The sequence below is a fragment of the Sinocyclocheilus grahami genome, unplaced genomic scaffold (genome assembly GCF_001515645.1).
Source record: "Sinocyclocheilus grahami isolate Dianchi unplaced genomic scaffold, SAMN03320097.WGS_v1.1 scaffold223.1, whole genome shotgun sequence".
Taxonomy (NCBI): domain Eukaryota; kingdom Metazoa; phylum Chordata; class Actinopteri; order Cypriniformes; family Cyprinidae; genus Sinocyclocheilus; species Sinocyclocheilus grahami.
This window is the reverse complement of record NW_015505402.1, coordinates 1,182,554-1,197,638: the sequence shown is the minus strand read 5'-3', so window position 1 is coordinate 1,197,638 and position 15,085 is coordinate 1,182,554. Positions and strand designations below refer to the sequence as shown.

General features: G+C 36.8%; 1 protein-coding gene across 1 annotated transcript; it reads right to left on the bottom strand.

The window, feature by feature from the left end:
* Window positions 1-324: 324 nt before the first annotated feature.
* LOC107596791 (protein APCDD1-like) lies at window positions 325-13,213 on the bottom strand. Its single transcript, XM_016287605.1, has 4 exons — window positions 12,845-13,213; window positions 3,279-3,462; window positions 2,462-2,990; window positions 325-1,607 (listed from the first exon to the last, which is right to left on the bottom strand). The coding sequence occupies exons 1-4, from the start codon at window positions 12,903-12,905 to the stop codon at window positions 837-839; spliced, it is 1,545 nt and encodes a 514-aa protein (XP_016143091.1). The 5' UTR covers window positions 12,906-13,213; the 3' UTR covers window positions 325-836.
* Window positions 13,214-15,085: the final 1,872 nt, after the last annotated feature.

The following is a 15,085-nucleotide window of genomic DNA, read 5'->3' as shown; positions in this document are numbered from 1 at the left end:
GCGATTAATCGTTTGACACCACTAATATGTAGATATGTTAATAGAGAATCAATGTTCAAAAAAAGCATCCATGACGTTTCTTATCAAAATTACTTTAATGGTAGCAATAAATATGTTCACCCTCACCATTATTAGAAGATTAAAGCTACATAAAATTTATTAGATGGCAAAAATTAGCTAAGTCTCCTTGTCTTGAAGACAACAGCCTAATATTAAAAGAGTACAGGGTAGTTTAAGTTGAATGTAGTCCATATATGCACTTATAATTAGTACATACAAGATCAGAAAAAGGCATTTTGATTTCCAGCGTGTTTGTATTGGTTATTTTTTGTGTGGAAATCTTCTTTCTTCATTTACAGTCAAAAGGGAATCTGAATGTCTATCTGTATCTCCCATATCTGGTTTTAAAACTGAAGAATTGCAGATATAATGACTGTTGAGTAATGATCATTGGTTGTACACTGGTAAGTATTTGAAGTACTTGACATGTAACTGTTTATCTTGATTGAATGTTGGCAAATATACTTTCTACAGAACATTCAGGTTTTGAATAGATATCCATGTAGCATTCTTCTGGAGTTCATATGAAATAACGCTCCAAACGACAGACATCAAAATTATTGTTGATATACTATATGATAAAAGGAGGTTTCTATGTAAAAAATTTTGCTTTATGAAAATTTCTTAGATAAAAAAGTGTCATATTTCAGAGCATTTGCAGCAAGCGTTTTGTTATAGCACCAAAGAGAACAATCCTCCTCCAGTCTATCAGATTGTACAATGCCCGTAATAAATGGGTCAGAATTTGATCAGTGAACGTGAATGGCACGCCATATTTAGAAAAGATAAATATTCCAGCACCATGCATTTAGAACAGACAGCAGAATCAACGAAGAGTGCAGTGCATTAGCAGAGCTTATCTTGGGTCCCGTTGAATGATCACTGTAGGAGCTGTAGTGTGGATCCACCCTAACCCTTGTGCTGCATTGCACCATTGGTGTCTGAAAGGACGTTGGCCTTTTTGCAGGTCGATCGGGGCTGGATCCATCCGTGGGCCTTTCCCCAGTAAACAACAGGGGGCGCCCTTTATTATCTATCCCCATCTTAAACAGCTCATACTCTTTGTGCGGAAGTTGTATCCCCAATGCGTCGCATCCGTTCGTCCAGGTTATGTCTTGCTCAACGCCCATCTCCCACCCACCCGGCTGCCCACATCTCCCATTTTGCATCGAATTCAATTCCCGCAGCAGTGCTTGGTCATACACGATCACTTTTGCTCGTGTCACCTTAAAGACGAGCGCGGTGGCCCCACGTACTTTAGCAGACTGTCCCACTTTAACATAATGACCTGATGCCAATAGAGTAAAGCTGGGCTGGCGGCACATTGGGTCGGAGTAATGTTGGCAGGTCCCCTCCCAAGTGCGTTGCTCTTCATTGAAAACAAAAAGGCGAGTGAGGAAGAGGACGGCTGGATGGGACTCACAGCGTTGACTCACCCAGTTTCCATTTAGATCCAGAGGGATGGAAGGGGATGGAGGAAGGATGGGTGGATGCTGTTCAGAGGCTCGGTATACCAGGCCGCACACTGGGCATGGGTGGATGTGGTGCTGAGAGTAAAAACAAGGATTTTGTTCATTTTAGGGTTGGTGTCAATTCTATTTTTATTTTTGGAAGTGACAGAAAAGACATTTAAAATGTTGCAAAAGATTTCAAATAATGCTGTTCTTTTTATTCATCTAAAAATCCTCAAAAAATGATCATGGTTTCCACGAGAAAAGAAGAACATTTTAATCTAAACATTTTTTCCATTATAAAGAACCTCTTGTGGATTGGAAATAATAAAGGTTCTTTAATGGCATCTATGGTTCCATGAGGAACCTTTTATCATCTGCAGCACCTTTCAATTCCACAAAAGGTTCTTTATAGTGGGGGAAAAAAAGCTTATTTATTGTATTAAAATGTTATTTACACTAAAATTGCTCTTTTAAAAACTGTTCACTAAAAGGTTCTTTGGGAAACCAAAATTGGTTCTTCTGTGGCATCATTGTGAAAACTTCCTTTTGGAACCTCTATTTTTAAGAGTTTATGGATGATAAAGGTTCTTTGAGGAACCCAGAATGGTTTTTCTATGGCAGGAGTCCCCAGTCCTCTTCCTGGAGATCTACTTTCCCACAAAGTTCAGCTCCAACCCTGATCAAACCCAACTGAATTAACTGAGATCTTCAGCACTCAATAATTACAGACAGGTGTGTTTGATCAGGGTTGGAACTGAACGCTTGGATTGGGCACCCATGTTTTTATGGCATTGTTTTGAAATCCCCAATTTAGAACCTTTATTTTTAAGAGTATTTAAGAGTGTAGTAATTAAGAGTGTAGTTATTGAATATGGTCAGCATTTTATCTTAGCAGTCCTAAGCAGTTTTTAAGCAAAAATAAAAAAAATGTTAGTCTTAACTCTCACCATAGCATTCTGCAGGGGCTCCTGATAACCAGTTGGTCTGTGATGCACCCTTTCGTTCCAGTCTGTGTGCACATCCCCTAAGAACAGCTCCTGAGCCGGCCTGCTGTGCCGATGGTGATGGGTCTCCACCCGCAGCAACTCCAGTTCCATCATGGAGAACCCAAGAGCACCCAGGCAGTCTTTCTCTGCTTTGGCATTGAAGAGTTCATAGAAGCGATGAGGCATCAGGTGTCCTCCAGATTTGAGCCCCAGGCAGGAAGAGGGCAGGCGGGTAGAGAGATGATGAACGGCCTTCTGGCTGTGAATGACCATTCCTACTTTATGGAGGTGGTGCTCTGCTTCAGTGGCTCCACGGGTGATCCACGAGGCCTGGCGTAGCCGCAGTTTACCCCTGATTACAAGAGAGTAGGTTGGGATGTGGCACTCGCTGTCAGAGTAATAATGCTGGAGGGCCCTGAAGAGACGTGTGGGGCTTTGGTAAAATGTGTAGGATCGAGTGAGGAATTCTGGGCCGGGGCGCACTTCACATCTGAGAAGAAATGAACAATATTTAAAGTCAAAAAGCTAGTTAATATGGCAGTTGTGAACCATTTTAATTCCATAATGTGATGCATTTTTAAGTGAAGGATATTCAATGAGACAAAATGACTGAACTTTGAACTTTGAACTACTTTAAATGACGCTTGGCTTGTTGTTTCACAGGCTTCAGTTTCAGAGTAGGCTTCTCAACACTGATAATATGCACTGACAATTCGTTTACAATAAGACCAGGATTTTGGATTGAAACAAATTGGGTCAAAAGTCTTTGGTCTCTTACCTGCTTGACACCCAGTGGCCCTCCAGTTTGGGTGGTATGGTGGCTGTGATTCTTGCTTCGTTCTGTAGATGGCGTAGCTGAGTCTGGCACTGTGGCTCCCAAAACAGTCTCATGCTGAGGTTGGCATGGGGTACGAGTGGGGCAGTGGGCACTTCCCACAGCTTACTGCCCCTCACACACAAAACTGAGGAGAGACAGGGAAATTATCATTTTATATGTATGTTAATGCGGACATTGCGTTATTACATCTTCTCCATGTAAGCTTAGTTTATATGAAAGTGTGATTTAGGTTTTGACCTAATCTTGCTTAAAATAATAAACTCAAAAATCACCCTCAGGTCTTCCTTACACTCTTAAAAATAAAGGTGCTTCAAAAGGTTCTTCACAGCGATGCTATAGAAGAACCATTCAATCATGGGTTCTTTAAAGAACCATCTCTTTCTTACCTTTTTGTAATCTGAAGAACCTTCTTTCGCCCCAAAGAACCTTTTCTAAAACAGAAAGGTTCTTCAGATGTTAAAGGTTCTTTTTGGAACCATTTAGACAAAAAGGTTCTTCTATGGCATCGTGAAGCACCTTTATTTTTAAGAGTGTAGATGTAGATGAGTTTCTTCATCTGAACAGAAATGTAGCAATACATCACTTGCCTTACCAATGGATTCTCTGTAGTGAATGGGTGCCGTCAGAATGAGAGTCCAAACAGCTGATAACATCAAAATAATCCATAATAATGGACTTCACTCCATCAATTGATATCTTGTGAAGCGAAAAAGCTGTTTTTGTAAGAAACAAATCCATCAAGGCGCTTTTAACTTCAAACTGTCGCTTCCTGCCATAAGTCCATAACCATTAATAATGCTTCTTCCAGTGAAAAAGTCCATCCTGTTGTCCTCTCACGTCAAAATCCACTGACATATTTCTCTCCTAATTCAGATGAGATGACTTATTCACTGGAAAATGCAATATTATGCCAGAAAAACAATGGTTTGAAAAATGCCTGGATGGATTTGTTTCTTACAAACATGTAGGTTTTCACTTCACAAGACATTAATTGATGGACTAGAATCATGTGGATTATTGTGATGTTTTTATCAGGTGTTTGGACTCTCATTCTGACGGCACCCATTCACTGCAGAGGATCCATTGGTGAGCAAGTGATATAACGCACAATTTCTCTAAATCTGTTCCAATAAAGAAACAAACTCATCAACATCTTGCATGGCTTAAGGGTGACTATAGTTTCAGCAAATTTTCATTTTTGGGTGAACTATATCAAGTATGTTTTCTTTTCATTATTGAAGTTGTAATGAAAAAGAAAATTAATTTTTATTAAAAAAAAAAGGATATTTTAAATCCTGTTCAATCCTAAAAAGTTTTTATATGTTAATGTTTTTAATATAAATATTTCCTTAAAGTGTAGTTGCATGTCATATGTTTTAAACTAGTCCCAATTAACAGTTTATGTGGATTGTTGTTGCTTGTAAGAGTTGCCAATATATTAAATCCAAAGGGCTTCATTGAAATCATTCCATAAGGTCTAAGTTTGCAATAATGTGCTGATCTCTTTTCATGACTCTGCCACCACATTTCCGAATAAATTAAACCTTTAAAACCTCAGACACTTCAAAAAGCTTTGGTACCTCCAGCAATAAAAAAAAAAAAACCTCTAAGAGGAGCATTTTCACTTCACGGTCTTTTACGGTCCATAAACAGGAATTTGCTGAACTGGAAGTGGTTGAAGGATTTTGCATTTCTGTAATTTTCCGTGTAATGAAACGTGATGAGGTCTATCAGAGCCATATATAGATCCCAATCCTGCTCTGACCACGATTTGTGGTGAGGGGCGGGAGGCCAGAGGTTTGGCATGTCACTTCAATCAGACACCATCTTCAAGGGTATGGGAAGGGATATGTGGCGCTGGCCAATGAAAACAACAATTTTTGACTTTTTTTTTTAAAAAACAGACAGAAAAGCAAACAGGGTTCCAGCTCACGAGTAGTGAGATTTGTCAACATGGCACTGGGCATCTTTGTTTGATCTGTAAATCTCCTTGCTGTTGGCCTCACCACAGAGCTGTTCTTGAGTAAGAACATTATAGATATATGGTGTAGTAAACCTCATTAGCAGAGGGAGAACTTTGGGAAGTTGCATGCTGAGAAGTGCTTCACTACACGTGGACACAAAAACATGAGCCCTTCTATCAAACTTGCTCCAAAGAGAAGGGTGGGAAGGAGAGAAACAACTTCATTTACTCTTGTGGCAAATGTCAAATCATTATTCCAAATACAAACAGGCTGAATAACATGTCTAAGTCACATTTCACCCTGAAATCGAAAGAAAATGAAGCCTATTTTAGGACGATTAAGATTATTGCATCATGATAGTTTATTTTGATAATTAAGTAAATTTCCTTGCAAAACCCAGGAAATACTTTAATGATAATTTAGAGGTGTGAGGTTTTTAATTTAATTTAAAGTGCAAATACTTAAAAAAAATCATTTCAATATGCACGACCATTCAAAAGTTCACCACAATTTACGCAGGAACCATGATATGTTTTTTAAGGATTCTTTATTGAATAACTCAATAGAACACCATTTATTCAAAACAGAAATGTTTTTTAACATTATAAATGGCTTTACTGTCACTTTTTAGCAATTGAATGTATCCTTGCTGAATAAAAGTATTATTTAAAAGTAATATTTAAGTATTATTTGAAAGTATTATATTACTAGTATTATACTAAAAAAAACACTTTTGAATGGTAGTGTTATGTATCTTTGCTCTCTGTTCTTTTGATTTGAGGTCAAATATATCACCATGTATTAATTTCTTTGTTTTTTAATCAGTTCGATGGAACTTATAATCAGATGCTAGATAGAGTTAGCATGCTTTTCAGCCGCCTGTTTACGGTTGTTTTGATGGTTCAGCAGCCTCTAATCAAGCTGAGGTTCTCTTGTATGTTTTTTTTATTCAATGCAGGCCTGTTTTATGTTACTATCTGCATGTGGATCACTTGGACGTCATACACACAGTAGAGATATATAGCTTCTGGGCTTTTCACACTTGAAATTGTAAGCCAGGGTCATTTTCAGCCTAGTTTTTCCATATTTCAAATTTTAATACTTTACTATGGGTGGTTAGATTTTGTAAGAACGTATGTTTCTAAAATATTATTTAGTTTGACCATTTCAACTGCTTCTCTCAAGAGTTCAGGGCTCATGAATATTTAATGAGGCAGGCACAGTTCTTCAGTTTATGATTGGTTGCCTGTTGCAAGACCTCTGGGGCAGCGCTTTGTGAACTTGGGTTGAAAGCTGCTGTTATTACCGTTTTAAAAGTAAAAGTGCTCAACCTGTTTGTAAACGTCACGTTTTAAAACGCCTGTATAATCGTCGAAAGTTATTGTATTGTTCGTTAGAATTTTTCATATTACGCTCCTGTATTTGCATAGTTAACCCTTGTAACGCTAACGGTCGCTGTCGCTAATGTCGAAAAAATCACCCATTCGTGAAAATGACTGCCTTTGGATCACTTTTCACGGTGAGTTATCGAATATATATATATATATGTGTGTGTGTGTGTGTGTGTGTGTGTGAGAGAGAGAGAAAGAGAGAGAGACGCCCCTTTAATTGGTTAATAGGAGGGCTGTGGTTGTGTCGTGTTGGGTTATAGGACTAGCTCAGTGTATACATAGTGTAACTTTTGTGAGGATTTCACGGCGCGATCCTATCTTTGTTATAATCTCACTCTCTCTCTTTCTCTTATCTTTCTATCTCCAACCGCGTCGCAGTCAACGCGGCAGCGCATGATATTGAGCAGCAGAGGGCGCTGTGGTAGAATGTGTGTGTGGTCTCTTTGCTTACAGGCAATTCCCTTTAGTGTGAGCCAAAGTAAACTACCTGTCCTAATATTCCAACCATTCAACACCCCCAGACACACACACACTGGAGACATTGATTTATAGAAGAAGTGAGGCTAGCAAAAGTACCTCCGTCGGTTTCATGTATTTGTTTTTATTTGTCATTTCAATTTGGACAGCTTCTCTCTCACCCCTAATGCGTCATTACTGAAGAGTGGCCAAAAATAAAATATCCCCTTCCTCTCTACCACTGTTCCTCCTGCCATTTGCCATTGCCTTTTTAATATAATGTGAATGAAAATGAGACCGTGAGAGACACAGGTTCAATTTTGATCACTCATTCAATAAAACATTAAAAACATGTTATTCCAAAGGACAAAAAAGTCTAGTTGAAAGTCCAAAATATTCAACAGACTGTACACATGGCCTCATTTTCAGTCACGTCAAACCAGTGTTATTTTAATATCAGTCATATACTTTTTTTAAATTTTCATTTTAAGTTTCATCACTTCTGAACCTTATTTTTAAAATGTTTTTGTTTTCATTTTAATTATAGTTGAAGTTTTAGTAATTTTTTTTTTTTTGGTAATTTTTTTAAATTTTATTAAGTTTTAATAGTGTTTTATTTATTTAGGCTAGTACTTCAACTTAATGAAATTGAAAAGTTATATAAATCACTTAAACAAGTGTAAATGTTTCTGTTTTGCATTATTTTTAATTTAATAAATTATTTAGAGTAATTGTTTGAAGTCAAACTGAAAAAAATTATATTTACTAATTATACTATTAGAATTAATACTAGTTAATTATTAATTAATACTAATAATTTCACATTTTTATTGTATTTTAGCCTCGTTTATAGTATTTTGTTTTAATAACATTTCTTCATTTTACATCATAACTTTATTTTACATTTTCAAAATCCTAAACCTTCATTTATTTCCATGTTTTAAAAAAAAAAGATTTTCTAAGTGTTCTCAGACTTTTGGATCATAATAATAATAATAAATAATAATTTATGCTTTTAGCAGATGCTTTTTACCATCATCACTGTACTACAGTATTGCCACATGCATGAAATGGCCCCTTTTCAATGTTTAGCTGCCTTTGTGCCGCTCATCCGCCTCTCTCTCCCACCGGCCCCTGCTTTGATAACTGCTCCCTGATGAAAAAAACTCCCATTTACACCTCATTTACTTTGGATAGAGCTCAGATTCCTTGCTTCCTCTCCCTCTCCCTCTGTCACAATCTTTTTGTCTGATGAAGTACAGTTACAGAAAGGTAAAGTTTCCTATAAAGAGTCAAGTCTGCATGTGTGTGCATGCATATGAGCGCTAGGGGCAACAAAGGTGTGTGAACGCTTGTGTTGCTGTGCATATGTTTATGAAAAGAGTAGGAGAATATGTTTGTCTGTTGATACGTGCAAGTAAATGTGAATACAATTTGTGTACAGAGCAGTTATATCTCCATCTATGTAAGAAATGGTGGGTGTATGTGTGCTATTTTTCCCCCAGAATTCTTCTCTTAACTCAACTTCCTTACAATTCTGCAGCATTGTTGTCTTTTCATGAACGTTAAACCTGCTTAATCTAGCAGTTGTTTTCATTTAGATAAGGGATTATGAGAAAGCTTCTCCCTCAAACTAACGGTTTCCCCTAGGGTTAACTCAACAGCTGGTCGCTGAGGAAATACATCAACTTCGCGCCGTGGATCGCCGGATCGGCTTTCACCATGGACGAAGCGGAGTCCAGCCGGTTGCCACAAGCCCGCCGGCCGTCGCCCACTCTACAATAAGTCATTATAATCAGTAATTATGTCCCCGCTGGATGCAACAATTGCCTCGTTTGTAATGGGTTTTATTATTTTTGTCTTGTCGCGTCGGGACACACGGCATCACAATATGGTAAGGGGCGTAACATTTCCGTCACACGCTTGAGGTATTCGGCCAATCACAATGCACTGGATAGCTGGCCAATCAGAGCACACCTCGCTTTTCAGAACGATGAGCTTTGTAAAAATCGACGCGTTTCAGAAAGGCGGGGCATAGAGGAGCAACAATAATGTACAGTATGTGGAAAATAATGTGTTTTTTGAACCTTAAACCACATAAACACATTGCATTACACCAAATACACAACATAATGTTCTTTTTTAGCAACGTCATATGACCCCTTTAAGGCAAATTATGGCAGAAATGCAGTTCACTTTATGAAATTCTGACCTTGATCTGAACACAACTTTTCGAATTATCTTAACATTTAATTGTGTTACACTAACTTTAACTTCAGTAAGTGTCATGCCAAATTCCACCCTAATAAAAAACTGCATTATTTCAGTGATATTTAATCATTTCATCTAATATCACTTGCACATGAATGATGGTATGATTTTGTACTTTTCGAATTATCTTAACATTTAATTGTGTTACACTAACTTTAACTTCAGTAAGTGTCATGCCAAATTCCACCCTAATAAAAAAACTGCATTATTTCAGTGATATTTAATCATTTAATCTAATATCACTTGCACATGAATGATGGTATGATTTTGTGAGCCCAGTCTCATGAAAATGCATATAAATAGTACGCCAAGTAAAAACGGAAAACTTGTGGTGTTGATATGCAAAAATTGACTTTGGCGTTAATCATTTAATCTAATATCACTTGCACATGAATGATGGTATGATTTTGTGAGCCCAGTCTCATGAAAATGCATATAAATAGTATGCCAAATAAAAACGGAAAACTTGGTGTTGATATGCAAAAATTGACTTTGGCGTTCATATGATACGCACGTGTTTGGTGTGCATATAATATGCCGTTTTCGTGTGCAAAAATACAGTAAAACAGTGATATTATGAAATAATATTACAATTTAAAATAACTGTTTTCCATTTTAATATATTTTAAAATGTAATTTATACCTGTGATGCAAAACTGAATTTTCAGCACCATTACTCCAGTGACTCATGATCTTTTAGAAATCATTGTATTATGCTGATTTGCTGCTCAAGAATTTTTTTTTATTATCATCAATGTTAACCACAGTTGCGTTGCTTAATATTTCTGTGGAAACCATGATAAAATTTTGTCAGGATTTTTTGTAAATAAGCTTGAAAAAATAGAAGTCCTTTATTTGAAATAGAAGTAATCTGTAACGTTATAAATATCTTTACTGTTACTTTTGATCAATTTAAAGCATCCCTGCTATATAAACAAATAAATTTCTTACTTTTATAAATTAAGAATTTATACATTTGTCATTTATGAATGTATCTAAATTAAAATCTTACCTCAAACTTTTAAATAGTATTGTATATTATACATATCATGTATATGGGATATGTTATGTCAAAATGTGGAAAAGTTTTTTTTTTTTTAATTCACCAACATTAGTCAACCATATGCAGTAATCCAACCTGTTACTGACCACATACCAAATCAGTTAACGAGACCGTAACTGGTGTGATCTTATGCTATAGCTGATTGATGATTTTGAAATGTTGTGCATCAGTGAAAGTCTCTCTGACAAGCACTGGGCCTCCTTTTATTTATAAATGGCTGACAGCCTTTCTCTCATGTTGTTTGCTTATGAATATTACTCATGCATCTCAAAGCAGACATATTTTTACAACGGTGGAATGAGAGGAGCAGACAATGCCAAACAGCTGGAAAAATTATGGTGGCGATTCCTTGTAATACTGGAAAGCCTTCATGCTTTTTTTAATCAATGATGAGGCGTAACCTTTTATAAAATCACCTTGTGTTAAATAATTTTCCACTTTAAATCAAAGTAGACAAAGTATAACAGCCAACTACAATACATTGTTGCATTTAGCATCTATTTTGGCAGATTAATCAAGTGCATGGGCATGATATTAATCATTTTCACAGATTTAATTCCGCTGTTTGATGAAAGAAGCTCATGTTTTGTAAGAAAAGAGACCGTACAGGCACATAAATGCACACATACTGACCTCTGAGGTCATGGGTAACTGCCATGAGTCATTGGAGGTGGGTGTAATTGCACCAGTCTTTCCCTCTCTCTCGTTCTGTAGGCGGCCTGATAGTGAGAACAGAAGCCAATTGCTTTCTTCATCACCCTAACCATCCCTGACTGAAAAGAACGGGAGCGTAGAAGAAAAACAGGCTCTAAATGGCATACGAACAGAAGGGGTCGTTAATGGCGCTGGCCTGTTACTCTAATCATTATTTTAATGGTGGCATTAGTTCCACAGCTGTGATCTGCTTTCACAGGAAACAATGGCCTCCTCTACACCCCTGCTAACTTTAAAAGAGCCTGGAACAAAAATGGGGGTCCGGGGCCCGTGGAGGAGACTGACAGGTGAAAAAGAGTGGTGCATGGGGATAGGTGAGAGTAAGATCACAGTGTCGAGCCAAACTCTTTGCTATTTATATTTAAAGCTCTTTCAACTTCACCTGACTAACTTACGGTGATTTTCCTGGAGAACAAGCCAAATTTCTGTTACTTGTGCACTCTTAAAAATGAAAGTTATAACCTTATGCCGTTGGAGAACCTTTTAAAGTTCCTGAACTGACATTTATTCTTTATTTCTTTAGAAAACCATCTGTGTGGTGCTTTAAAGAAGCCAGAAACTGACATGCTGATCTGAAGAACCTATAAATGTAACATCAAGAACTTTTTTCATGTCAAAAGAACTTTGTAGACCATACATATAGCGAAAATACAGTAGTTGATAAGAAGGTGCTGCAAAAACTTTTTTTTAAGAATATGGGCTTCAATTCAAACATTTTCAATTTATATTTTGATTATATCATTTGCATGCAAACCAGAAGCATTTTTTAGCCCACTGTATGTTTTACACATGCACAAATGTCCCACCAACATCAGCTTAAGTATTCAGAAACGTTGTAAGCGTGCGAGTTGCATGTTTCTTTAACAATTTAAGGACAAGTTTAGTTTTGTCATAGGTTTTATTAAGGTTAATTAAAACTGGAATTACCTATAAAACTTTAACTGAACCTTTCCTTGAGAGCTGTTTGTCATCCTTTAGATCTTAATTACTCTTATGAAATCCAGACCAAAAAAAAGCAGTATAACATTGATACAGTAGAAATTGCTCAGACATGTTGGTCTCGATAACGAAGGTGTTTTGCTTGGCAGCTCTCATACTTTCACACATTAACAATAAGCCATTCTTAAGCTAGCTTATACTTAAGATTCTCATAATTCAGATTTGTGATTATTTGCATTTACATGAATACCATAAGACATAAGATTCATTCTTTCAAATGTGCCATAAAACTTAATCATAGGTATGTTTCTGATAGGTTCTTCAGATAAGCATATTTGGTTTCTTCTCAACAGTGGTTCTCAGTCCTGGTTCTGAAGAACTGCACATTTTGGATATCTTGCTTATTTTAGTCACCCGATTTATATCATCAGCTTATTAATAGAGGCTCCAAGACCTGAATTGGGTGTGTCAGATAAGGGAGACCAGGACCAGGATTAAGAACTCCTGTTTTAGAGGGTAAAAAGGACATTGTATGACTCCAAAAGCTTTTTTTTTTTTTTGTGGGGTCACAATATAAAAAACATTTTATGATTTAAATGTATCAATCGTATGATCATGCACTTTCATTATTTTTTTTTTAAATAGTGTCTTGAAATGCTTCATTTAGAATGAAAGTGAGAGAGTATAAAAGACAACAAGCTAACTAACCTTGCATGAGAATAACCATCCAAGTTGTATTCAACAGGTGAATAAGTCTCTCCTCAGCCATGATCAGGTACTTACAGTCTCCAAATCACTTTACAATAAATGTAGGGTTGAAAAGAAAAGGCTATGGAATTGCTCCTTTCCTGAATGTTCACGTCAATGAGAGCGTGTCAGATGAGAGATTACCAGTTATGCAGATCAATTTAATCCACTTAGTCCAAGTTTCATCTTCAAACGTGAAGTTTTCCATTCATGGTAGAACTCACTGACTTGAGTTTGCAAGATCTCTTTTCTTGATGGTGCTTGAAAGACCGTTCCTTGTTGATTCTGTGCTCTCTCTGGTGATGATAAACCTGTGTGGTGCTTGTAAGGGTCGGTCTTTGGTCTACTCAGTTGAGAGGAGCTAGAGAGCGGAGCGAGAGTCTGAGAGGAAGGGAGGGAGGGAGAGAGAGAAAAGAGGAGGGAACTTGTAACCTCCCAGCATTAACCCATGGGGAGCACTCAGGGTAAGGTGCAAAAGGGCACAATCAAAGCCAACAAGTTGAGAAACCTGCTCGCAACATTAGATTAAACATAAATGTGTTAATCAAACACACACACCTATATATAAACACAGTTTGACAGATGAAAAGTAAGCAGAAGGTTTCCTGCATTAACTTTGTAATGCTTTAAATCTTTTCTCCCTTTACCTCATATACACATATAATATGGGCATAGTAGGTGGTGTTAAAAAGTGATGGCACAGTGCCTTCTGAGAAAAAAGCTTAGGTATATTGAAATTATAACTTGACGCTGCCAGCTGCTATGATTTTAAAATGCAATACAGTAGAGATAACAGTGAAAGTACAGTCCAACAAAATAAATCTGTTCATATATGACATATGACTCTAGATAGCATTAAAAATACCAGCTATAAATAATATTTACTATAATGATATATTAAATAGATTTAATGCATGTGAGGTAAAATATGAGTACAAGTTTAGTCAGACATTAATGGTGTTTAATGTGTTGGTGAGAGTGCCGTGAAACTGGTACTTTTTTTTACTTCGCTGCTGCAGCTAATCCATTGAAGCGTTTATGATCTGAGTGATTTCGATTCTGTGTTATGTTCATGAGGTCAAGTTGAAGAGTTAACTTATATGCTTGGATTCAGAAATGCATAGAAATTTGGTGGATTTGTGTTTTTTGTACTAGGTAAGGTAAATTAAATGTGTAGCCCACTAAACACAAAATCTTTTTGCATATGGACTGTCGTGTGAACTCATTAACTAGTCTGAATTCTTGTTAAGCCTTCTGTGATATCATTTTTGGCCACAGCCTCATAACTGTTTGTGACTGCTGTGTCAATCAGTGATTCATTTAGTAATGTGTTTGTTGCAGTAAAGAAGTGACGAGTGAGAACAGAGTTGGACCGCGGACATAACCCTGAGGAGCGCCAGACCATGTTGCTGAGTTTCACCACTTGTGGTTTGCTGTGATGATAAAATCCAGTGTCTAATTTCCAGACAAGCTGCACAAACTCAGTGTTTCACATCTCAAGAGTTTATTTGAGGAAATAACAGCTGAATTTCAGAACTAAAGGTAACGGTCAGTACAGTTCATGTTTCATAATGATCACCAGGGGTTTTGTTAGTAATGAGAGATGGCACGTGTAATTGAGTTATTTTGATTTATTAATTCAGTTATTTAGTACAGTCTGTTATTTCAGCATTTAGGCAAAACAAATCTGAATAGTTAAAGGTGATAAAATATTAAAATATGTTTTTATCCCAACTTAATATACCAAAACAAATTTAAAAACCCCAACAAGTGTCTGGCACTTTTAAAACATTGCTCTTTTGGTTTGAACACCAAGACACACCTAAAAATGCAACTCAACCAATAGCATGAATTTGGGGGCGGGACTATTTGTTTGCCCAACCATTGGGAGACAGAGTGTTTGGGAACTTGTTTAAAAACAATCATTATTTTTGCAGTTTCCTTTGGTAACTATAGTGGTGCCAAATTACATACTTTACCTTTAACCATTCTTGTATTAGGAAGAAACTGTTATATTTAGCTCACATGTAAGAAGACAATAAGGTTTACATCATATTCCCAAGACACGGTTACAGTGCCCCCCACAGGACCTGCTTAGTTTCTACACACATTTATGGACATAGTCTCGTTTCTTTTTCCACTCTCTTTCTGACTTTTGCCTTCACGTTGCTTTCCGTATAATGGAGGCAGCTTCCAATCTAA